Below are 24,532 nucleotides of genomic sequence, written 5' to 3' on the forward strand. Positions count from 1 at the left end.
AATTTTCCACAATAAAATCCCAAAACTCCTTCAAAATAAAATCCATTTTAATTTCAAAAACGACTTAAAATCCTTAAAATCATGAAAATGAATATTTAGATGTTAGCTAGGGTGGGGGCTAGCTGGCTGTCAAAATGAGATCCTCAAACCCCTTCAAAATAAAGGTCAAATTTATATTAATAATGGCATTTTAAACAAAAACAACATAATTACAGTTCAAGATAGCAGGCTCTAACTTTTCAGAATAAAAGCCCAACACTCCTTCAAAATAAAAGTCCTTTTTTATTCAAAAATGACCTTTAACACATGAAAATGAACAACTACTCGTTGATACCTAACTTCCCTCAATAAAATCCCCATTCCCCTTCAAAATAAAACTCCTTTCATATTCAAAAATGACTTGAGTGGATAATTATGGGTTTCAACACAGTTAATGATGACGTGCCCTAACTTTCTACAATGAAATACCTAAGCTCCTTCAAAATAAAAGACTTCAACTCACCTGTTCTCCTCACCAGGCGCTATGAGAACCGGCAGACGGGAACCTTCGTCCTCTACCGGAGCCTCTCCCGGGACTTCGAGGTTCACGCCCGGCGGTGGGACTGCGGCGGCGGCGGCCGCCCTGGTGGCGGCGGCTGTAACTGCGGCGTGGCGGCGCGGGAATCGAACCACGTGGCGGTGTTCGACATGTGCGACGGGCGGCCGCAGGAAACTCGCCCTCGACTCACCATCAAGACGATCGGCAGCGGAATCCGGGTTCTAGAATCCCACCAGGGGAAGAAGGTCACCGTAGGTATCCGGATGTTTTCACCCTGCCAATAAAACAAGGGAAAATAGATTGGTTTTTAGTTCTTTCAAAATAAAAGTATCTTAATTTGCAAAAAATGAGTGAAATTTGTAGATTTTCAAGCCTTATTTCAAAGTAAAAGTGACATCACTTAAGAAATAAAATCTGCCAATAGAACAAGTGAAAATTGTAGGTTTTTTTTTTTTATTTTACTTTTTTCAAAATAAAAGCATTTTAATTTCTAAAAATAAATGTCATTTTTTGTGGAGTTTTTTTTCAAAGTAAAAAAATCTGCCCATAAAACAAGTGAAAATTGTAGATTTTTTAAAAAACATTTACTAAAAGTATTTAAATTTAAGGGAAAAAGCCTGCCAACACAACAGGTTAAATTATAGATTTTTTTTCACTCTTTTCAAGTAAAAGTGTCTTAATTTATGGAGAAAAACTCTGTCTATAAAACAATATATATATTTTTTTAACTTTTTGCAAAGTGTAAGTATCTTATTTAATTAAAATAATCTACCAACAGAACACAGAAATATTTTAGGTCTTTTTAACTGTTTTCAAAGTAAAAGTACCTTCATTTGAGTTAAAAACAAATATGCCAATACAGCAAGTGGAAATTATAGGCTGTTTTTTTTTTACACTTTTCAAAGTAAAAGTATATTAATTTATTTGAAAAAAATCTGCCCATAAAAAAGGATTTTTTTTAAAAGTTTTTCAAAGTAAGAGTATCTTCATTTGAGTAAAAAAAAATCTACCAGTAGATGGTGATAGCGGGGGTCCAATAAAAATTCTAGAGTCCCACCAAGGGAGGATAGTCACTGTACTTATCTTGATATTTTTACATTGCCAGATTTTATTTTGAAAAATCAAAAAGTTGTTTTTAATTCATCCGTCTTCCTGTAGCTGATGTTTGAGTCCGGGGCCTTTGTCCGGGCCGACGTCGCCCCCTGGGGGATGAGCTTGTCGGTGCGAGCCCCCGGGGCCGACTACGGTAAGACCAGGGGCCTCTGTGGAACCTTCGACCAGAACCCAGACAACGACCTCATCGGTTCCCATGGAGACGACGACGTCATCGGTTCCCATGGAGACGACCTGTATGACTTCATAGAGGAGTGGAGGTGAGTTAAAATAGGTCACAACACTGTAAAAAAATTAAGTCAATTTAAGATAAAAACTTATTTTTAGTTAAATTGGCAAAAAAAAAATTCTTGAATTAAGATGCTTTTACTTTGAAATAAGTAAAAATATTTGTAATTTTTCTTGTCATATTTGCAGATTTTTTTTAGAAATTAAGATAGTTTTTCTTTGAAAAAAGTTTTTTAAAAAAATCTACAATTTTAACTTCTATTGGCTTTTTTTTTACTTAAATTAAGATACTTTTATTTTGAAATAAGCAAAAATATGCAGAATTTTATATGTTCTATATGCAGGTTTTCTTTTCTCGGAACTTAAGATAGTTTTACTTAAATAATGAAAAAAATCTACAATTTTAACTTGTTCTACTGGCAGTTTTGTTTTATTTTTACTTAAATTAAGATACTTTCACTATGAAAATAGTAAAAATATGCAGATTTTTTTTTTCTATTTGTAGATTCTTTTCAGAAAAAAGATAGCTTTACTTTGAAAAATATTTTTTTTAAAAATCTAAAATGCTTCACTGGCAGTTTTGTTTTGTTTTGTTTTTCATTTAAATTAAGATATGTTACTTTGAAATAAGTGAAAAAAACTACAATGTTCACTTTTTCTATTAGTACATTTTTCGCTCCAATTTAAGGTGAAACTAGATCAATTTAAGAGAAAAATCCACACTGTAAAAAGTTTACATTTTTCCAGATTTATTTGAACTTTTTTGAGTAAAAACGTCTCATTTTACTTGATTTAACAGAAATCTGCCAAAAAAATGTATTCTGGCAAGATAAAGAGAATTTTATTTCAATTTATTGAATCAAAATAGTTTTTACTTGTTTAATTGGAACATTTATTTTATCACTGATATTGATGTAATACTTCCTTAAATTAAGGGAAAAAATTCCGCCAATAGAACAAGTTGTGTTAATTAATGAAATTGTCTTAAAGAAATTTTACTTTTTAAGTAAAGTTATCTCAAATCCAATCTCAAATTGGTAGACTTTTTTCCCTTAGTTTAAGGGAGAATTCCATCAATTTAAGGGAAAAATCTACACTGTAATAAAGTCCAAATATTTCCAGGTTTGTTAAAGTTGTTTTGAGTGAAAATATCTCATTTTATTGAAGTTAAGATGAAGTTAGTTCTATTGGTAGATTATTTTTTTTCTTAATTTAAGACACTTTTACTTTGAAATAAGTAAAAAAAAAAATTTACTTTTGACTTGTTCTATTGGCAATTTTGTTTTCCTCAATTTACGATACTTTTACTTTGAAATAATTTTTAAAAAATGGCAATTTTCACTTGTTCCATTGGCAGATTTTTTTCTTCATTTAAGACACTTTTACTTTGAAATAAATATAAAAAAGTACCATTTTCACTTGTTCTATTGTAGATTTTTTTCTTAAATTGAGATACTTTTACTTTGAAATTAGTAAAAAAAAAATCCACCAATAGAACAAGTGATATTTCTCTTGATTTCAGAGAATTTATGTTAAATCAAGTCTTTTATTTTGCTGAAATATATTTTGAAGTGAATTTAAAACGAGACATTTTCACTCAAATCAGGCTTAACAAAATTGCTCAGATTGTAATTTTTACAGTGTAAAGTTTTAAAAACTTCCTCTTTTCTCCAGAATCCCTCCCGGCGAGAGTTTCTTCGACCGTACGCCTCCTGAGGTCGCGCCGGAGGTCAGGCGACCTTTCTGCCGGTGCCCTAAAGGTCGCGGCGAGACGCCGACCCTCGGTGGTGCCCCCTGCTGGTCGCACGACGCTGTGGATCGCACGTCTGTCTTCCCCTCGGTGGACACGACCGCCGAATATTTAGATGGCGAGGACGAACTGCAAGGCATTCTGGGTAATCCTGAGTTCAAGCAGGTCTTTATGACGGCGAGTTTCGGCGGCGAACCGGAGCGTCTTGCTTATTTTTTCCCGGAGGATCACTTATCGGAGTCGAGGCGGGAAGTCACGCCGCCAAGATGGCCGACGGCGAGCGGTCCGTCCTCGAGCAAGGCATCGGAGATGTGCCGGGCAGCGCTGGGGAACTGGACGGCGGCGTGCGGAGGGTTTTTGGGACGGCGGCTGGACGAGGCGGTGGAGATGTGCGTCCGGGACCTTCGGGCAGAGGAGGAATTGAGCAAGGCAGCGGCGGCGTTGAGGACCTATCTGGAGAACGAGTGCGAGCGCAGGCTGGTGGAGGAAGGGGGGGCGGAGTCAGAGGAGGGGGCGGGGCTAACAGCGGCGGCCATGACGGCGCTAAGATGCCCCGATCTCTGCAACGGGAACGGAGACTGTACCGAGACGGGATGTCGCTGTCGCCATGGATACGGCCTCCACGACTGCAGCATGGCCGCCAGTGAGTACACTGTAAAAAATGAAAATATGAGCACTTGGTTCACTTGTTCTATTGGCAGATTTAAAGAAAACTTTCAAAGTAAAAATATCTGAATTTGAGAAGAAAAAAAAACATCAGTGTAAAAAGTTACACTGTAAAAACAACAAAATCTGAGCAACTTTTTAAAAATTTGTCTAGAGTGAAAATGTCTCATTTCAAAGTAAAAGTTTCAAAGTAAAAGTACCTTCATTTAAGAAAAAAATCCACCAACATAACATCTGAAAATTTTTGTTTGTTCTATTGGAGTATTTTTTTTAACTTTTGTCACAGTTAAAGTACCTTAACCCAAAAAAATAAAAAAATAAAAAAATAAATAAATATCAACCTAACGAAGAAGTGAAAAAAATCAAAATCTGTGCAGGTTTGTTTTTGAATGAAAATTATAAACTCACTTAAAAAGTTAAAATTGTCACTTTTTCTAATCGGTTTTGTTCTTTTTTTAAATTAAAAGTATCTTAATTGAAGTGAAAAAAAATCTCCCAATGGAGCAAGCGATTTTTTTTTAATATTTTTCAAAGTAAAAGTATCTTCATCTATATAAAGAAATCTACCAATAGTACAAGTAAATTTTTTTTATTTTTTTTCACTTCTTTCAAAGTATAAGTTGCTTAATTAAAGTGAAAAAATCCCAAAATAGAACAGATGAATTTTTTTTTTACTTTTTCAAAGTAAAAGCATCTTCATTTATCTAATAAAAAAAAATCTACCAATAGAACAAGTAACTTTTTGGATTTTTTGTACTTCTTTCAAAGTAAAAGTATCTTAATTGAAGTAAAAAAAAAATCTAATAGAACCTATATATATATTTTTTTTAACTTTTTCAAAGTAAAACCATCTAAATTTAAGAAAAAAAAATCTAATCTTACAGAAATACAACTCTTCAGTGACTTTTCACTCAAAACGAGTTCATAAAACTTGCTCATAATGTGATGTTTTACAGTGTAGGGAGTTACTAACCCCAGTGCATGCTGGGATTGCTGTCTCTCTCGTCCCTCCAGGCGGCCTGCTGGTCTCCGGTGTGCAGGACGGTGGAGTGTGTGACGTTCGGTCCTCAGACTGCAGCGCCGTGACGATCTACGGCGTCGGCTTCACCGACTCGCCGGACCTGAGCTGTGATGTCACCCGGCTGAGGGTGGGCAGGAAGTAGACCTTCAGAATAAGAGCGGCCAAATATCAGGAAGTTCTTTTAAACTTGTTCTGAGTGAAAATGACTCATTTTACTTGAATTAAGATAAATTCACTTAAAAATATATATTTCAGCAAAATAAAAGACTTGATTAAAGATACTTTTACTTTGAAATGAATTTTTAAAAATATACTAATTCAAGCGAAAATTTTCTTGAAGACACTTTAAGATACTCTTAATTTGAAATAAGCAATAAAAATCAACCAGCTGTTTTCTCGAAGTTAAGATACTTTTACTTTGTAATAAGTAAAAATAAAATCCGGCATTTTTTTCCAAAATGAAGATACGTTTACTTTGAAATAAGCAAAAACATCCACCAATTTTTTTCTGAAATTAAGATACCTTTACTTTGTAATAAGTAAAAATAAAATTGGCATTTTTGTCCAAAATGACGATCATTTTACTTTGAAATAAGCAATAAAATTGAACCAGCTGTTTGCTTGAATTAAGATACTTTTACTTTGAAATAAGCAATAAAATTCAACCAGCTGTTTGTTTGAATTAATATATTTTTACGTTGAAATAAGAAAAGAAAATCTACCATTTTACGATGAAATTAAGATTTTTTTTTTTACTTTGAAATAAGTAACACAATCTAACATTTTTTCTTCAAATAACATACTTTTACTTTAAAAAAAAAATAAGAAAACTATCATTTTTTTCTGAAATTAAGATAATTTTACTTTGAAATATTTTTTAAGAAATCTACCAACAGAGTGAAAAATATAAAGTGAAAATAAATCATGACAATTTTCACTTCTTTTTAAATCTTAAATTAAGTTACTTTTACTTTGATATAAGAACAAAAAAAGTCTGACTCTTTTGTTTCCTTGAGACACTTTTAGTATGAAAAAAGTGAAAAAACATGCCAGTTTCGTTCTTAAATTAACATACTTTTACTTTGAAATAGGTAAGCAAGCTACCAGTATTTTTCCTGAATTAAGATACTTTTACTTTGAAATATATATATATATATATATATATTTTTTTTTTTTTTTTTTTTTTTTAAATCAACCAGTAAGTGAAAATAAATCAAGAAATTTGTCACTTCTTCTGTTGGCACTTGACTTTATCTTACGTTCAGCTACTTTTACTTTGAAATAAGAAAAATAATTCAAAATTTTTGTTTTAAATGATAATACTTTACTTTGACGTAAGTACAACAAAGTCTGCCATGTTTTATTCTTTGATATACTTTTACTTTGAAATAACTGGAAAAAAGAAACAAATTTCTCCCTTAAATTAAGATACTTCAACTTTGAAATGAGTTAAAAAAAAATCTATTTTTCTTGAATTAAGATATACTTGAACTTTGAAATATGTAAGAAAATCTACTAATTGTCTTAAATTAAGTGACTTTTACTTTAAGGTAAGCAACAATACACTTTTTTTTCTTTAATCAATATACTTTTACTTTGAAATGAGAAAAAAAAAATCTACCTTTTTTCCCTGAATTAAGATACTTTTATTTTGAAACAAGTTTTAAAAAATTACCAATTTTCTTTCTTAAATTAACAGATCCTTTTACTTTGAAATAAGTGAAATCATCTGCCAATAGAAGAAGTGAAAATTGTCTTGATTCAAGAGAACTTCTCTTTTCATCAAAGACAATTTGCACTTGTTCTATTGATGGATATATTTTTTCCTTATTTCAAAGTAAAAGCATCTTAATTTTCGTTTACAATCAAAGAACTTCTCTTAAATCAAGTGTTTTCATTTTGCTGAAATATAATATTTAACTGAATTTATTATAAATCCAGTAAAATTAAACATTTTCAAAACTAGTTTAAGAAACTTGCTGGGATGTAGATTTTTTACAGCGCAGCAGAACAGTTTTCAGATGAATTGATGTAGATTTTTTACAGTGTGCTCCTCCCCCCTGTCCCTCCAGCTCCTGAACCAGGTGTGGGTTCCCTCAGAGACCCAGAGGACCAGGGCCAGGTTCCTGAGCTCCTCGGCTCTGGACTGCAGCGTCCCGCCTCTGAGCGCTGGAGACCAGCCGCTCGCTCGCTGGGAGATCAAGGCAAGGCCTGGCTTTTAATTTTTGTATTTATTTATTTGTTTATTTACCATTAAACTTGTTTTTGGGGTGTTTTCCTCATTTTAGCCACTTTTACTGGCGAAACCGAATCTTCTGACTGCCTTCCATTTACATTCACTAAACAAGTTTCAATTGATCACCAATAGTATGTGTGTGTGTGTGTGTGTGTGCGTGTGTGTGTGTGTGTGTGTGTGTGTGTGTGTGTGTGTGTGTGTGCCTATGTTATAATAAAATGTATGTAATGAATTTGAAAAGACCCCAGGAAGAATAGCTACTGAGATTTCAGCAGCTAATGGGGATCTTAATAAACTAAACTAAACTAAACAAGTAGATCTATATATCTGTACCCCATAGATATATAGATATAGATATTTAAATAGTCTATTGAGATAGATATGTATGTATACATATGAATAAATAGATATAGACATGCATATATATACACATTTATATATATATATATATATATATGTGTGTATGTATATATATACATATATATGTATATATACATATATATGTGTGTGTGTGTGTGTGTATATATATATACATATATATATATATATATATAAAGTGAAATATAATTATTAAGTACATTTGTCTTAAATCAAGCTAAATGAGACATTTTCACTCAAAACGAGTTCAAAAAACTTGCTCAGATTTGGATTTTTTCGCAGTGTAGAAAGATAGATTATAGATACACTGCAAAAACTGCAAAAATTGAAAATCTTACCAAGTTCAAAAGTCTTGTTTTCAGTCAAAATGTCTCATCTCACTTGATTTAAGATATATTTAAGATACAGAGACTTATTTCTTGGTTTAATATTCTTATATAAAGATCTGGTTTTAAGTAAAATTCACTTGCTGCATGGACAGATGACTTCACTAGTTTTAAGAGTATCTTTCTTTAATGTAGTGTTGATAGCTTGAATTTAGGTTATCCTTTTTTGCAGTGTGTAGATATTCAAATATATATGATATATAGATATAGATGTATACATATAGATTTGATTTGATATGAATGAATATAGAAATAGAAAGATATATAGATATATGGATATAGATGTGTAGGCAGACATAAAAAATCTATAAATGTATAAATTTTTTTTTTTTTTTTTTCATTTTTTAAACATATTCAGGCTAATTTCACTTTTCCCATTTCATTTTGATCTGGAATGAATTTCCTGGTTTCATGTTTTGAAAAGTTTGGTAAAAAATTTTCTCAAAAATTTTCTTCACTTGTTTTTTCAACTTGTTTTGACTGAAAATGTCTCATTTTGCTTGATTTAAAAATTATAATTCATGAAGAGAGAAAGACTTGATTTAAGAGAAGTTCTCTGGAATCAAGACACAGTTTTGAATTATTCTGTTGGTGGATTTTTTTTTTTATCTTAAATTAAAACGCTTTTACTTTGAAAAACTTGAGAAAAAAACTTGTTGAGACAGAGATTTTGTTGTGGTGAAGCAGGGACTGAGCGGTTTGTCTCCCCCTGCAGGTGGGCGGCGGTCCCTCCAGCATTCTGCTCGTCCATGACGGTTTGTGTCAGAACTGCCAGGAGGCTCCGACTGGACCCTGCAGGCTCAAGGTGACTGGACACTCACTCATTCATCCATTCATCCACTCATTCAATTCAATCCAGCTGTATTTATGAAGTGCCAATTACATGGTCGTTTCTAGACACTTTTACAGAGAAAACCCAACAGATCCACATGAGCAGCATAAGCGACTGTGGAAAGGAAAAACTCCCTTTTAACAGGAAGAAACCTTTGCAGAACCAGGCTCAGAGGTGGAGGCTTTCTGCTATCCCGGTTGGGGTGAGGGGACAGAGAGAGAAGGAGATAGGACAGACAGTTTCTTGTATCTACATACAATTCATATATAAACAGAGGGTCAGTGGTGGGCGCAGTCCGCTAATCAGCTAACCGCTAATTAGCGAAGCTAATATTTTCATTAGCGGATTAGCTGTTCAGCTAACTTTGAAAAACATTAGCGTAGTCTGCTAATGTTTTTCAAAGTTAGCTTCCACTAAATTTACACATTAGCTACTCTGGTTTCCGAGGGTACTTGAACGAGCTTCCGCTACTGTGCAAAATAATGAAAAGTCTCTTCTCTGCGGTTAAATGCAGAAAATTGTTTCGAAAAAACATGGATTTTTGTAATGCATATAACTCCCGATCCGTTTGTCCGATTGAAACGATTCAAAAACTGTTAGAAAGCTCAAGATTCTGGGGATATTTGAATGACTCGCGTACATGCTTGCGTCATGGCGTGATGTCAACAAATAATCCCCTATGCGCTCTCGGCGCACGGGGCTCGTGGAGAAAAAAGAGAGGAGCTGAGCGGACGCCCTGCAGAGCGCGAGCCGCTACCCCGCGGTGCTACCCTGCGCCTCCTGTATGAACCGTCAGATAGGTTAAACAGGGGCGCCGATCTGAAACTCGCTGCCGCTTCCGTGCGCGGCGCGTCCTGTGTGAACCAGGCGTTAGCGGTTATTGTTAGCTTCAGCTAAATCTTTTAGCAGTTTATCGGTTTAGCGTTATCAAAGCTAACTTTTCAGTTAGCGGAAGAACGGTTATCTAAGCTAACTTTTTGGTTAGCTGTGCCCACCACTGCACAGGGTACATAGACTTCAAGAGGAACAATCATCAATGACATGTAGCAATACAATGAAATTACAGCAGTACAATGAAATTACATTGAAACGAGAGAAGGAGCAGAACTGGGAGCTGGTTCCACATGGTAGGAACCCGGAGTTAAATCAACACTTACACCCACTGGGTCCGGGTTACCTCGATTAATCAGTGGAGCAGCTGTTTTGATTGATGCCCAATTAGAATTACACCCATTGAATCCAGGCTGTCTCAGTGGATCAGCCGCGATTGATGTTCTGTCTGTGATCCCTCAATCACGGCTCTAGTCCACCTAAGAGACAGCCTCTACGCCCAGGGTTTTGGTGTTCTGACTTTTTGGTCGCCCACAGTGGAAAGAGAGAGAGAGAGAGAGAGAGAGAGAGAGAGAGAGAGAGAGAGAGAGAGAGAGAGAGAGAGAGAGAGAGAGAGAGAGAGAGATCATTTTATTTCCATTGAAGTCGACACAGGTTCACAGATGTATACAATAAATCCACGGCTCATTTTCCCAACATCACTTTCATTTATTCATTCACTCATCCACCCATCCATCCATCCACTCATTCATTCACTCATCCACTCACCCATCCACCCATTCATTCATTTACTCATCCAACCATTCAACCTTTCGTCTATTCACTCACTCATCCATCCATCATTCACTCTCACTCATTCATTCACTCACTCACTCATTCATCCACTTGCTCACTCATTCACTCATTCACTCACTCACTCATTCACTACTCCTTCACCACTGCAGATATTCATTAGATCCTGATTTCATCACCATCATGTTAATTCTACATTATTTTCATGACAAAATGTTTTGTTTGTGTTTTAGTTCCAGAAAAGTCTCATGTTTACACAATGTCTTCATTTTTATTCATGATGTAATACATTAAGTATTATATTCATAACAGCATTTTATCTATTATTTATTTATCATTTTTTATTTATTATTTATTTAACAGCATTCTATTTATTTATTTATTTATTTATTATTTTGTGATACGTCAACAACCAAACCAGAGGAAAATGGGTTTTTTTTCAAGAGAGACAGATGAAGTTCCAGAAAACTCAATTTTCTAATGAAAGAAATGTTTCTCACCTGAGGAAATTGTTGTTTGTTGTTTACATTATTGTTTTCTTCTCTGTCCATCAGGACCAAACATGCAGCATCGACGGCTCGTGCTTCTCGGCCGGAGACTCCAATCCCAGCAGCCCCTGCCTGGTCTGTGACCCAGACTCCGCCCCCTTCTCCTGGTCCCTCAACCCGGGTAACTGCACTGTAAAAAACACAAGATGGAGGAATTTTAAATCCAGAAATCAGTCTCTCTGTTTTAAATTGATGTGAAATCAAGTGAGACGATTCATTCATTCTTCAGACTGTTTCTCTGCCATGTCTTCCAGTCAACGAGCCGCCGGCGTTCCACCGGCCGCTCGCCGCCCTGCGGACGTTCGCCGGGGAGCATTTCGTTTTCCAGCTGGCGGCGTCGGACCCCGAGGGCTCGGCGCTGCTGTTCCAGCTGGAGGAGGGGCCCCCGGGGGCCGCCCTGTCCCCGGCGGGGCTCCTCATCTGGAGGGTCCCCACTGAGGAGGAGGAGGAGGAGGAGGAGGATGAAGGGCGGCAGCGGCGGTTCAGCATCACGCTGTCGGACGAGTGCGACGCTCAGAGCAGCTTCACGGTGGAGGTAGAGCTGGAAGCAGTGTTAAAATTTAATGAAACTACAATAAAATAAAAGGTCATTTAAGAAAATGTTTACCATTAAAAAAAAACATAAAATAAAAAAAAAATTAAGAAAATTAAAATTAAGAAAATAACAAATTGATAAAATAAAAAAAATAAAAAATAAAAAATTCTAAAATGAAGATAAAAATAAAAAATGAAAATAAAGCAATTTCTAAAAAAAAAAAAAAAGAAGAAAACTTTAAACAACAAACGATCAGATCAAAAGATCAGTTGATTCTCATTACGGCCTAAAAGATTTTTTCATCCTCATGAAATTCAAGAAATATTGAAGAAAATAGACATAAATTTAATGAAATAAAATTCAGATCAAATTAAAAACATACAACAAATTAACAAAATGAATTTAAAAAAAACATTCATTTTAAAATGTAAAAGACATTAAAAATTAAAATAATGACATGTAAAAATTAAAAATAAAAAAAGTTATACAATAAAATACACAAAAAATGACAAAACATTTCCAATTTTAAAAAAAATCAATTAAAAAAATTAAATTAAAAAACTTATAAAAATTACAATTACAAAATTAATAAAAGAAAAAAAACTTTAATTAAAAAAGATTTTAAAAAATGCAATCATCAATTTACAGAATAAAAAATTGAAACTTAAAAAAAAAAAATACAAGGCCCAGGGGCCACCCAAGCACCAGCCTGCGCTCATAAAACATGAAGATAACGCGGAAGTGCAAAAAAACTGTAATTCCAGAGAAATTCCAGCAGGGGGCGATGATGCTGGCTTCAAAAAGAGCCCCAGTGTCATTGTAACCTATTCAAAAATGTTGATTTTCAGAGTGAAAATAAACATATAAAGCGCCCGGTTTCAGAACATATTTTGGTCTCTCTCACTCGTTTCTATAACCGTGCTGGCTTCTCCAGACTCTGATTTTCACATAAATCATCTGTTGATTTTATATCTCTTGTTAAAGTTCAGCATAAATCACCCTATCACAGCGCCTCCTCTGTCCACGTGATGCGGTCACGTGATGGGCTGGACCAATCACATTTACATCTGGTTTCAAATATTCAATATGGAGACGTCCTGCTGGACTTCGCTGAAGTCTGTAGAACGGTGGTTGGGAAGGCAATGGGTGACGTCACGAAAGGTCTATCCATTTATTTACAATCTATGGGACCACCCCATTAAATAAAATAAAATAAAAAATGAAATTCAATAAAATAAGACAAAAAAAATTCAAATGTCAACAGATGCAATGAAATAAAAAACATTTATGATTTCACCTTTATATTTTCCTAATAAAATCCCGATCACGATTTTATCACAATATTTTAATAATAAAAATTCCGATTTTATCTTGATATGTTCATAATAAAATCCTGATCATGATTTTATCACAATATTTTTACAATAAAATCCCCATTTTATCTTGATATTTTCATCACAAATTTCTGATCTTGATTTTATAATATTTTTGTAATAAAATTACAAGTTGATCTTAATTAATATTCTGATCAGATTTTTCTCAATATCTTGTAAAAAAAATTACAATTTTATATTGAAATTTTCAAAATAAAATACCTATCACAATATCATCAATATATTTATGATAAAATCTGGATTTTATTGCGATAGTTCCAGCATGTCTACTCCTTATGTGTCTATGTTCCTCACTAAACAACAACACTTCTGATGAGTATCGGTATAGAACTACAACACCTAGACTGAACCCTCCTCTGGACTCTGACCTTTGACCTCCACCAGATCTCCGTGTCGCCGTGCGGCTGCCTGAACGGAGGAACCTGCGTGACGGATGTCAGCTTCCCCGCCGGCAGCGGGAAGTACCTGTGTGTGTGCCCCGAGGGGAGGCGGGGCCAGCTCTGCGGCGAGGGCGACGGCGAGTGGGCGGACTCGTGTCTGTCGGCGCCGTGCGCAGCGGGGGAGTGCGTCGCCACGGCCACCGGCTCATACAGGTGCGACTGTCCGGCAGGCCTGAAAGGTGAGAAGAAAGATCTTCACTGAAATACAATTTTAAAACTATACAGAATGAATAAACAATGCCCGCCAATGAGGTAAAAATGGCTGCCAGTGAGGTAACAATGGCCGCCAATGAGGTAAAAAATGGCCGCCAGTGAGGTAACAATGGCCGCCAATCAAGTAACAAGTAGCCGCCAATCAGGTAACAATGGCTGCCAGTGAAGTTAAAAAAATGGTCGCCAGTAAGGTAACAATGGCCGCAAAAAGGTAAAAAAGGCTGCCAGTGAGGTAACAATGGCTGCCATTGAGGCAGCAAGTAGCCGCCAATGATGTCAAAGTAGCCGCCAATAAGGTAACAATGGCCGCCAGTGAGGTAAAAAATGGCCGACAGTGAAGTAGCCATGGCCTCTAAAGAGGTAACAATGGCCGCCAATGAGGTCAAAGTAGCCGCCAAAGAGGTAACATTGGCTGCCAATGGGGTCAAAGTAGCCGCCAATCAGGTAATATTGGCCACCAATGAGGTCAAAGTAGCCACCAAAGAGGTAACAATGGCTGCCAATGAGGTAAAAAATGGTCGCCAGTGAGGTAACAATGGCCGCCAATCAAGTAACAAGTAGCTGCCAATCAGGTAACAATAGCCGCCAGTGAAGTTAAAAAAAATGGCTGCCAGTAAGGTAACAATGGCCACCAATAAGGTAAAAATGGCCACCAGTGAGGTAACAATGACTGCCAATGAGGTCAAAGTAGCCGCCAATGAGGTAACATTGGTCGCCAATGAGGTCGAAGTAGCCGCAAGTGAGGTAACAATGGCCGCCTGTGAGGTTAAAAATTGGCCGCCAGTGAGGTAACAAGTAGCCGCCAATGAATGGACAATGGGAAAAGACGGATAATACCAAGTTGCATTGCTATCCTGTGTAAACTGAACCCCAAAACACAACTAAACATTTTCATTTTCACTTCTTAAATCAAGTGAGACGAGACATTTTGACTGAAAACAAGACCAATGAACTTGGTAAGATTTTGAGTTTTTATATTGTATAACAGCACGTTCTAAATATATGAATTTAAGTGAGTTCATTTAAGGAATTGACACTTTTGGAGGGTAAAAAGTGGATTTATGGCTGAAAAAATGAAACACTTGGAAGGAAAAATGGGAAACACAAAAACAAAATATTTAAATCTTTAAAAATTTTAATAAAACTATAAAACGGAAAAAAAATTGAAAAACCAAAAACGATTAAAAATCCCAATCACAAAGTTATCTTGATATTTTCATGATAAAATCCTAAAAATAAAATAGGTGTCAAAACAAAGGAATGTCCTGTTTGTCTGTCTTCAGGTCCGACCTGTGAGGACGACGAGGACGAGTGCGACTCAATGCCTTGCTTCCCGGGAGTCGTCTGCTCCAACAGCCACGGCTCCTACAGCTGTGGCCCCTGCCCCAAAGGCATGCTGGGTAACGGGACGTCCTGTACAGGTGAGGAGAGAATAAGATGAAAGGCTTTTATTTTGAAAACATGATACAGTAAATCTGAGGATTTGAAGGGTTTTATAGGATCGTGTTTCAGTGATGAAGTCCAGGGATTGGAATCTCCCAAACCTGGATCCTGTTAAGAGACACATTCCGATGTTCCCTGGAGCCAAGCAGCTGGTCTGCGGTTAAAAACCAGATTTTACAACCCTTTGCTCTGATTAGAGTTTCCTCTTCAAAATCCACAAAGTCAAAGATCTTGATTTAAAAAAAAAACAGTCAATCAAGTGGTGAAATTTATGATAAAATATAAAAATTCAAAATGTGCTCTGTAGCGCCACCTAGATACACTAATTTGGTCACTATACTGTAAAAAAAAAAAATTTAAATCTGAGAAGTTCGTTTTCCCCCCTCAAAAAAAAAATTTGTTTTTTCGTGATGCTTTCATAATAAAATCATAATTTTATTGTGATATTCACAGTAATAAAATCATGATTTTATTATTATGTTTTCACAATATATCATGGTTATGACTTTTATCACTAGATTATTATAAAATTAGGATTTCATTGATTTTTAAATTAAAAAATATTATTTTTATGACAATGTTTTTTTTTTTAAAAATCTAGATTTTTTTTCACAATATTTTTACATTAAAGTCAATTTTGTAGTATTTTAATGATAAAATCATGATTTTATTGTGATAGTCTCATTTTGAAATCAGGATTTTATAGTGATGTTTTTGTCATGAAATCTTGATTTTAAGCAAAAAAATGTTTATAATCAAATCACAATGTTATTGTAATAGTTTTATAATGAAATAATAATTTCCACTTATTCTATTGGCAGATTTTTTTTCTTAAATTACGATACTTTTATTTTGAAATAAGTAATGAAAACTGTGTTTTCAGAGAACTTTTTCGTAACTATACATTATAAGTGAATTTATCGTAAAGTTAGATATTTTCACTCAAAACAAGATGAAAAAAACTTGCTCAGATTTTGATTTTTTTACAGTGTCCTTCTACTTCCTGTTCCTTTCCATCCTTTAAAGTCTTTCTACAGTTCATGAGCAAGGTTTGGGTTCCAGGAGAGAAGCAGAGAATCAAGACAATTCAGATTAATTTTTTACAGTGTAGTTGTAGAATCTCTCCTGACCCTTTGAGCAAACTTTAGATAAAAGTGGTAATTCAACTCGACATCTGTCTTTCATCATCCAGGTGCTGCCAGTTTCTGGACCACATCTGCTCCTCGGCGCTCCTTATACCAGGATCCAGATGTTCAGACACCGACTTCACAGAGCAAGACGCCGGGAATCGAACCGGAGACCCCACAGGTGAACGGCACTGCGGCAGCGAAGACTGAGACGTTTGGAGGCGAATCGGAATCTACCGGAAACATCAAACATTCAGGAAACAGCAGAGAGACTCCAGGTAAGAAGCTTCACCGGGAATTCTGGGTAATTTGGTGTTTTTATTCTCAATATGTTAACATAGCTTTGATCACTGATACACTGTAAAAAATAAAAAAAATATTGAGTAAGTTTTTTCAACTTGTTTTGAGTGAAAATGTCTCATTTTGCTTGATTTAAAATAAATTCACTTAAAAATTATATTTCAACAAAATAAAAGACTTGATTTAGGAGAAGTTCTCTGAAATGAAGACAGTTTTCACTTCTTCTTTTAGTGGATTTTTTTTTTCTTAAATTAAAATGTTTTTACTTTGAAATAGGTTACAAAAAATCTACTAATAGAAAAAGTGAAAAATGATGCAATTTAAGACAAGTTCTCTTAAATAAAGCAAATTTTCACTTTTTCTATTTGTAGATTGTTTTTTTTTCTTAAAATATGATACTTCTACTTTGGAAAAAACTTTTTAAAAAATCTGCCAATGGAACAACTGAAAATCGTCTTGATTTAGGAGCACTTCTCATAAATCGACAACTATTTATTATTTCTCCTAATGGTATACTTTTTATATAACATTGACAACTGATACACTGTTAAAAAATCTAGATCTCACCAAGTTTTTTTTTTTACTTTGAGTGAAAATGTTTCATTTTACTGGATTTAAGATAAATTCACTTAAAAATTATATTTCATCAAAATAAAAGACTTGATTTAAGAGAAGTTCTCCGAAATCAAGACAATTTTCTGTTTTTTACGTGGTAGATTTTTAAACATAATTTCATAGTAAAAGTATCCTAATTAAAAAAAATAAAATCTTCCAACAGAACAAGTGAAAATTGTAGATTTTTCAAAAAAAAATCTTACTTCAAAGTAAAAGTATCTTAATTTAAGGAAAATAAAATCTACCAATAGACCTATTGGCTGACTTTTTTTTTTTTTTTTTTTTGTTATTTCAAAGCAAATTAAGGAAAAAAAGCACCAAAAGAACAACTGAAAATTGTCTTTATATCAAGAGAACTTTTCTTAAAACAAGACAATTTTCACTTGTGTTGGTAGACTTTTTTTCTTTTTTTTTTTACATATTTCAAAGTAAAAGCATCTCAATATAAGATAAAACAAAAAATAAATCTTGATCTTTAATGGACTAAACCAAACCTGTCAATTTTCAGACTAAGACTTGATTCAAGAGAAGTTTTCTCTGTATTTTATATCTTAAATTGAGATACTTTTACTTTGAAATAAGTAAAAGCTTGTCTTCGAAATAATTACAGAATTTCTCTCCACCCTGAATTGTTTTCTCATCACAGGTTCCCCGTCCTCCAACATGGCGGCGGTGGCGTCGTGCTCCAGCCGGCCCTGCTTCCCCGGCGTCCAGTGCATCGACCGGAGGCCGCCGCACGTCGGCTACGTGTGCCGAGGCTGTCCGCCGGGACTGGAGGGCAACGGGAGGGTGTGTGTCAAGAGACACCGCCAAGGTAACACAACAATAGACAGTAATACACACAACATGACAACATCACAACAACAACATGACGAAAGAAAAACACAAAATGACAACAAAACGATGCTAAATGATGACAGAAGCACGAATGCTGACGACAAAAAAACATAAAATGACAACAAAAGGATGCAAAATCGTGACAAAAGGACAAAAAAATGACAACAAATGGATGCAAAGTATCAAAATAGAACACAAAATCAGGTTAAAATAAGAAGGACAGTTATGACAAAAGCATGCTTCTTCCTGGTATCTGTAGTCCATCACTACTTCCTGGTTCCTGTAGCTTCTCACTACTTCCTCGTTCCTGTAGTCGTCACCACTTCCTGGTTCCTGTAGCCCATCACTACTTCCTGGTTCCTGTAGTCCGTCACTACTTCCTAGTTCCTGTAGTCCATTACTACTTCCTGGTTCTTGTAGTCCATCACTACTTCCTGGTTCCTGTAGTCCATCACTGCTTCCTGGTTCCTGTAGCCCATCACTACTTCATGGTTCCTGTAGCCCATCACTACTTCCTGGTTCCTGTAGCCCATCACTACTTCCTGGTACCTGTAGTCCTGTAGAAGAGAGCTCCTTCATAATACCCACCAAAATAAATAAACCCAAGTTTGATAAAACTAATTTCAAAGTGTCCTTGTTTGGTGAAACCTCCTGAATGGATTTGAGATCCAGTCTGATTCCTTTCTGATGTGTTCTACTCCTCCGTTTGGGGAAAAGACACAAGACTTCCTTTATGGGATATTAGTGCTCAGAGTTGACATCAGTACCCGGGTAGTTTCAGTGCGTTTGTTTCTTACCTGCTCTGAACCAAGTTCAATGTGTTGATGACCCCAGTGTCTTCTGGGGCCGACCCACTGCTGGCGACAAACACAAAATGATGACAAAAACATAAAATGATGACAAAACAAACCTCGTACGACCACAAAAACAACAAAAAATGTCTACAAAACAAACCGAATACAACAACAAAACAACATAAAATAGTCATAAAGACTCAAAGGGACAACAAAACAATGCAACATGTAGGGCTGGGCGGTATGGCAAAAATTTCATATCACGGTTTTTTAAAAATCATTTCGGTTTCACGGTATTTGACTGTATTTTTTTTTTCATGCAAGAGTGTTGTTACACACATTTTCTTCTAATAAGAAAATAATTACTGTAGTTGGTTGGCTTTAAATAGCCCATTTTACTGTCATAAGGACTGTATCATGTTTTTTTTTATGTCCAGATTGCGTGATTGCGATCGTTGTCTTGACCCGCCGTTTGCTTGTTTTCTCATAGTCAGTCCCTTTAGCGAACGCATCTTGAATGGACGTCTGACTGCTACTGAAGATTGAGCTGTGGATGTGGAGGGTGTGGATCTTAGTTTATGACATTCCTGACGTGTTTTCGTCAGCATGTGCTTCACTTTGAGAGCTCTCGCCGACAGCCAATAACACGCCGTCTTGTTGGTGTGCAGCAGTGAAATGGGTCCCCGCTGAAACACTTTACCGCCGCACACGTTCCGTATGTTGTTTGGGCTGTTCACTGGTATTGCGGTATATGAAAAATTCATATCATAACGAAAATAAAAACCGGTATTTGGTACAAACCGGTATACCGCACAGGCCAAGCAACATGTTGACAAAACAGCATAAAACAATGACAAAATAATGCAAAACTGTCAAAAACACCTAAAGCGACGGCAATACAACACAAAATGTTGACAAAACGAACCTAATACGACAACAAAACAACACAAAACTGTGAAAAAAGATCCAAAGTGACACATAACACAAAATGATAACAAAACACAAAATGTCTATAAAACAAGCCTAATACAAAAACAAAACAACACAAAATGGCCAAAAAGGCCCAAAGGGACAACAAAACAATGCAAAATGATTACAAAACAGCGTAAAACGATGACAAAGCAATGACAAAACGATGACAAAACACTACAAAAACTGTCAAAAACACCTAAAGCGACAACAAAACACAAAACGTCAACAAAACGAGCCAAACATGGCAACAAAACAACATAAATGATGACAAAGTGCCCGAAAGTAACAACAACACAATGAAAAATGATGACAAAACAACATAAAATGATGACAAAATGATGCAAAACTGTCAAAAACACCTAAAGTGACAACAAAAAAAAACATTAAATGTCAACAAGACTAGCCTAATACGACAACAAAACAGCAGAAAACTATCAAAAAGACCCAAAGTAACAACATAACACAAAATGTCGACAAAACTCACCTAATACAAGAACAAAATAACACAAAACTGTCAGAAAGATACAAAGTGGCAACAATACAACACAAAATGACGACAAAACAACACAAAATGACGACAAAACAAACCTAACACGACAACAAAACAACACAAAATGACAACAAAACAACACAAAATGATGACAAAACAAACCTAGTAAGACAAAACAACACAAAATGACAACAAAACAACACAAAATGACAACAAAACAAACCTAATACAACAAAACAACACAAAACTGTCAAAACATGATGTGACCTCTGACCTTCTTTCAGCGTCCAATCAGCTCCCTCAGCAGCAGACGCTCAGCAAGTCCAGCCGAACGCCGCCGGGGAGCAGAATCTCCCTGCTGCACCTCCCGGAGTATCCCAGAATGCATAGCAGCGTCAGACGCCCCTCCCCCGCCACGGTCAGGGCGTTGCGGGCGAACGCCCCACTGCGGCAAGCCGCCGCCCCGGGGAGGGCGGGCGGGACGGGCAGGAGGGAGGCGGTCACAGCGCCGTGGCCCCGGCTGACGACCCGTGACCTCCCGACCCCTCCCCGGCTCGCCGCCGTCCCGCCCGCCGCTCTGTCCGTCTCCCCGCACGAGTCGGAATTCTCCGCCGACGGCGACGAGGATGAAACGCCGTGGACGGTCCCGGCGGTGACGCTCACGCCCACGAGCAAGATCCAGATCCAGATCGTTACGATGGCGGGTAGCGAGCGGCGGGGGACCTGCGCCGAGCGGCCATGTTTCCCTGGAGTCCTTTGCGAACCGGAGCCGGAGGCGGGGTTTCGCTGTGGGAGGTGTCCAATGGGATACGTCGGAGATGGACAGACCTGCAGAGGTAAACAGGAAGAATGTCGTGATGTCATGACACTGTGATGTGATGTCGTGATGTCATGATGCAGTGATGATACGATGTTTTGATGTGATGTCATGTCGTGATTTTGTCATGTCGTGATGTAATGATGTGTGTGATGTTTGTGATGTGGTGATGTTTGAGACGCAGTGATGTGGTGATGTGGTGATGTCGTGATGTGATATTTGTGATGTTGTGATGTGGTGATGTTTGTGATGTCATGATGTGATATTTGTGATGTGGTGATGAGCTGATGTTTGTGATGTGATGTCTGTGATGCCGTGATGTGATGTGTGATGTCATTATGTGATGTTTGTGATGTGATATGATGTGACATCATGATGTGATGTTTGTGATGTTGTGATATGGCGTAACGTCGTGGTGTGATGTCGTGATGTTATGTGATGTCTTAATGTCACAATCTCATGATGTGATGTCTTGATGTGATGTTATGATGTTGTGGTGTTATGCCGTCATAGTGTCATGACGTGATGTCAGGATGTCATGATATCGTGTCATGATAATTTGATGTCACTGATGTTGTGACGTCATGTTGTTATCATGATGCAGTGGTGTGATGTTTGTTTATGTGATGTCGTGATTTTGTGATGTCATCATGTGATATGTCGTGATGTGATGTTTGCGATGCGACGTCATAATGTCGCAATCTTGTGATGGCATGTCATGAAGTCTTGATGTGATGTGATGTGATGATGTTGTGATGTGATGTTATATTGTGTCATGATGTTGTGATGTCATTGATGTCTTGATGCTGCGATGTGATGTCATGATGTCATCCTACCATCTGGGTTGCGTCTCCAGCCGTCTGCAGGCTCCCCTGTGGCAGGAACATGCAGTGTGCCGCGCCGAACACCTGCCGCTGCAAGCCGGGATACAGCGGAGACAACTGCCAGACAGGTGGGACACACCGAAGAACAGGGACTGACATGACAGAAAGACACAGAAAGGACGACAAAAACAGGCACAAAATTACAACAAAAAGACACAAATTGACTACATAAAGTCACAAAAGCCACAACATCACAATAAAATTACACCAAATGATGACATAATGACACAAAACGCCAGAATATGACTATAAATTGACTGCATAAAGACAAAATGACGAAGGCATAAAATGATGACAAAAAGACAAAATGACTGCAAATATTAAAAAAATAAATTGTGAGGAAATGACAGTAATGAAGAAATGATGAAAACAATCAAAATAAAATGACGATAAAATAACAAATCAAACGACAAGAACAAAATGATGAAAACAGACAGAATCCAATTCAGGTTATCCCAGACTCAGACTGTCTCTACCAGCTTAAATTGTGGCGGGGAACCTGATTCCACTGTGTTTCCCCAGCGCTGTGCGCCCCGCCGTGCCTCAACGGGGGAGTGTGTGTCTCCCCCGGAGTGTGTCAGTGTCCCTCGGGATTCCACGGAGAGATGTGCGAGGAAGGTAACCCTCCTCTTCCTCTTCCTCCTCCTCTAAACCCCGCCCCTCAGACCTCCGTAACGCTGCCGTCTCTTCCAGCGCTGTGCCGCCCGCCGTGCCAGAACGGCGGCGGCTGCGTGGGACCGAACACCTGCTCCTGCCCCTACGGGTTTGTGGGTCCTCGCTGTGAAACCAGTCAGTCCACACCTCCGCATGATTTTACACAATTTGTGTTTCGCTCTGATTGATTGTTGCTGTTTATTGTTAGTGGTGTGCAGTCGTCACTGCCACAATGGAGGACGGTGTGCGTCTCCGGACGAGTGTGTGTGTGCGCCAGGCTGGACGGGGCCATCCTGCGAGACAGGTGAGGGGGGTTTCTGTTGTAATTTTGTGACTTTTTGTTGTAATTTTGTGATTTTTTTGTTGTAATTTTGTGAGTTTCTCTTGTAATTTTGTGGCTTTTCATTGTAAATTTGAGACTTTTTGATGCAATTTTGTGACTTTTTGTTGCAATTTTTGTGACTTTTTGATGCAATTTTGTGACTTTTTGGTGCAATTTTTGTGACTTTTTGTTGTAATTATGTGACTTTTTGTTGTAATTATGTGATTTTTTGTTGCAATTTTTTGTGAGTTTTTGTTGCATTTTATGAGTATTTGTTGTAATTTTGTGAATTTTCTGGTTAATTTGGGGACTTTTTGTTGTAATTTTGTGACTTTATGTTGTAATTATGTGACTTTGTGTTGTAATTTTGTGGTTATTTGTTGTAATTTTTTGGCTTTTTGTTGTAATTTAGAGTTTTTCTGTTAATTATGGGACTTTTTATTGTCAGTTTGTGACTTTTTGTTGTAATTTTGTGACTTTTTGTTGTAATTCTGTGATTTTTTTGTTGTAATTATCTGAGTTTTTCTTGTAATTTTGTGGCTATTTGTTGTAAATTTGGTACTTTTTGGTATAATTTTGTGACTTTTTGATGTAATTTTGGGATTTTTTAATGTAATTTAGTGAGTTTTTCTGTTACTTACGGGACTTTTTATTGTCATTTTGTGACTTTTTGTTGTAATTTTGACTTCTTGTTGTGATTCTGTGAGTTTTTCTTGTAATTTTGTGGCTTTTCATTGTAAATTTGAGACTTTTTGATTTAATTTTGTGACTTTTTGTTGCAATTTGTGTGACTTTTTGTTGCAATTTTTGTGAGGTTTTGTTGCATTTTATGAGTATTTGTTGTAATTTTGTGACTTTTTGTTGTAATTTTGTGGTTATTTGTTGTAATTTTGTGGCTTTTTGTTGTAATTTAGAGAGTTTTTCTGTTAGTTATGGGACTTTTTATTGTCATTTTGTGACTTTTTGTCGTAATTCTGTGGTTTTTTTGTTGTAATTATCTGAGTTTTTCTTGTAATTTTGTGGCTATTTGCTGTAATTTTGTGGCTTTTTGTTGTAAATTTGGTACTTTTTGGTGTAATTTTGTGACTTTTTGATGTAATTTTGGGATTTTTTTTTTTTTGCAATTTTGGGAATTTTTAAATGTAATTTACTGAGTTGTTCTGTTACTTACGGGACTTTTTATTGTCATTTTGTAACTTTTTGTTGTAATTTTGTGACTTCTTGTTGTAAATTTGAGACTTTATGATGTAATTTTGTAACATTTCATTTTAATTTTGGGATTTTTTTTGCATTTTTGGGACTTTTTAATGTAATTTAGTGAGTTTTTCTGTTAATTATGGGACTTTTTGTTGTAATTTTGTGACTTTTTATTGTAC

The 24,532-nt window shown here is 36.3% G+C and overlaps 1 protein-coding gene across 1 annotated transcript in view; it reads left to right on the forward strand.

Annotated features, from left to right (window-relative positions):
* LOC115383589 (von Willebrand factor D and EGF domain-containing protein) overlaps positions 1-24,532 on the forward strand; it is a 49,695-nt gene that overhangs the window by 18,659 nt on the left and 6,504 nt on the right. Inside the window, exons 10-26 of the mRNA XM_030085722.1 lie at positions 519-789; positions 1,697-1,911; positions 3,554-4,272; positions 5,310-5,443; positions 7,389-7,520; positions 9,032-9,121; positions 11,326-11,440; positions 11,574-11,854; positions 13,633-13,867; positions 15,185-15,322; positions 16,537-16,749; positions 18,033-18,200; positions 20,764-21,315; positions 22,153-22,248; positions 22,703-22,798; positions 22,874-22,969; positions 23,043-23,138. Coding sequence (XP_029941582.1) covers positions 519-789; positions 1,697-1,911; positions 3,554-4,272; positions 5,310-5,443; positions 7,389-7,520; positions 9,032-9,121; positions 11,326-11,440; positions 11,574-11,854; positions 13,633-13,867; positions 15,185-15,322; positions 16,537-16,749; positions 18,033-18,200; positions 20,764-21,315; positions 22,153-22,248; positions 22,703-22,798; positions 22,874-22,969; positions 23,043-23,138 — 3,647 coding nt within the window. The remainder of the gene's footprint in view (positions 1-518; positions 790-1,696; positions 1,912-3,553; positions 4,273-5,309; positions 5,444-7,388; positions 7,521-9,031; positions 9,122-11,325; positions 11,441-11,573; positions 11,855-13,632; positions 13,868-15,184; positions 15,323-16,536; positions 16,750-18,032; positions 18,201-20,763; positions 21,316-22,152; positions 22,249-22,702; positions 22,799-22,873; positions 22,970-23,042; positions 23,139-24,532) is intronic.

Source organism: Salarias fasciatus (genome assembly GCF_902148845.1).
Source record: "Salarias fasciatus chromosome 23 unlocalized genomic scaffold, fSalaFa1.1 super_scaffold_20, whole genome shotgun sequence".
NCBI classification, from domain to species: Eukaryota; Metazoa; Chordata; class Actinopteri; order Blenniiformes; family Blenniidae; genus Salarias; species Salarias fasciatus.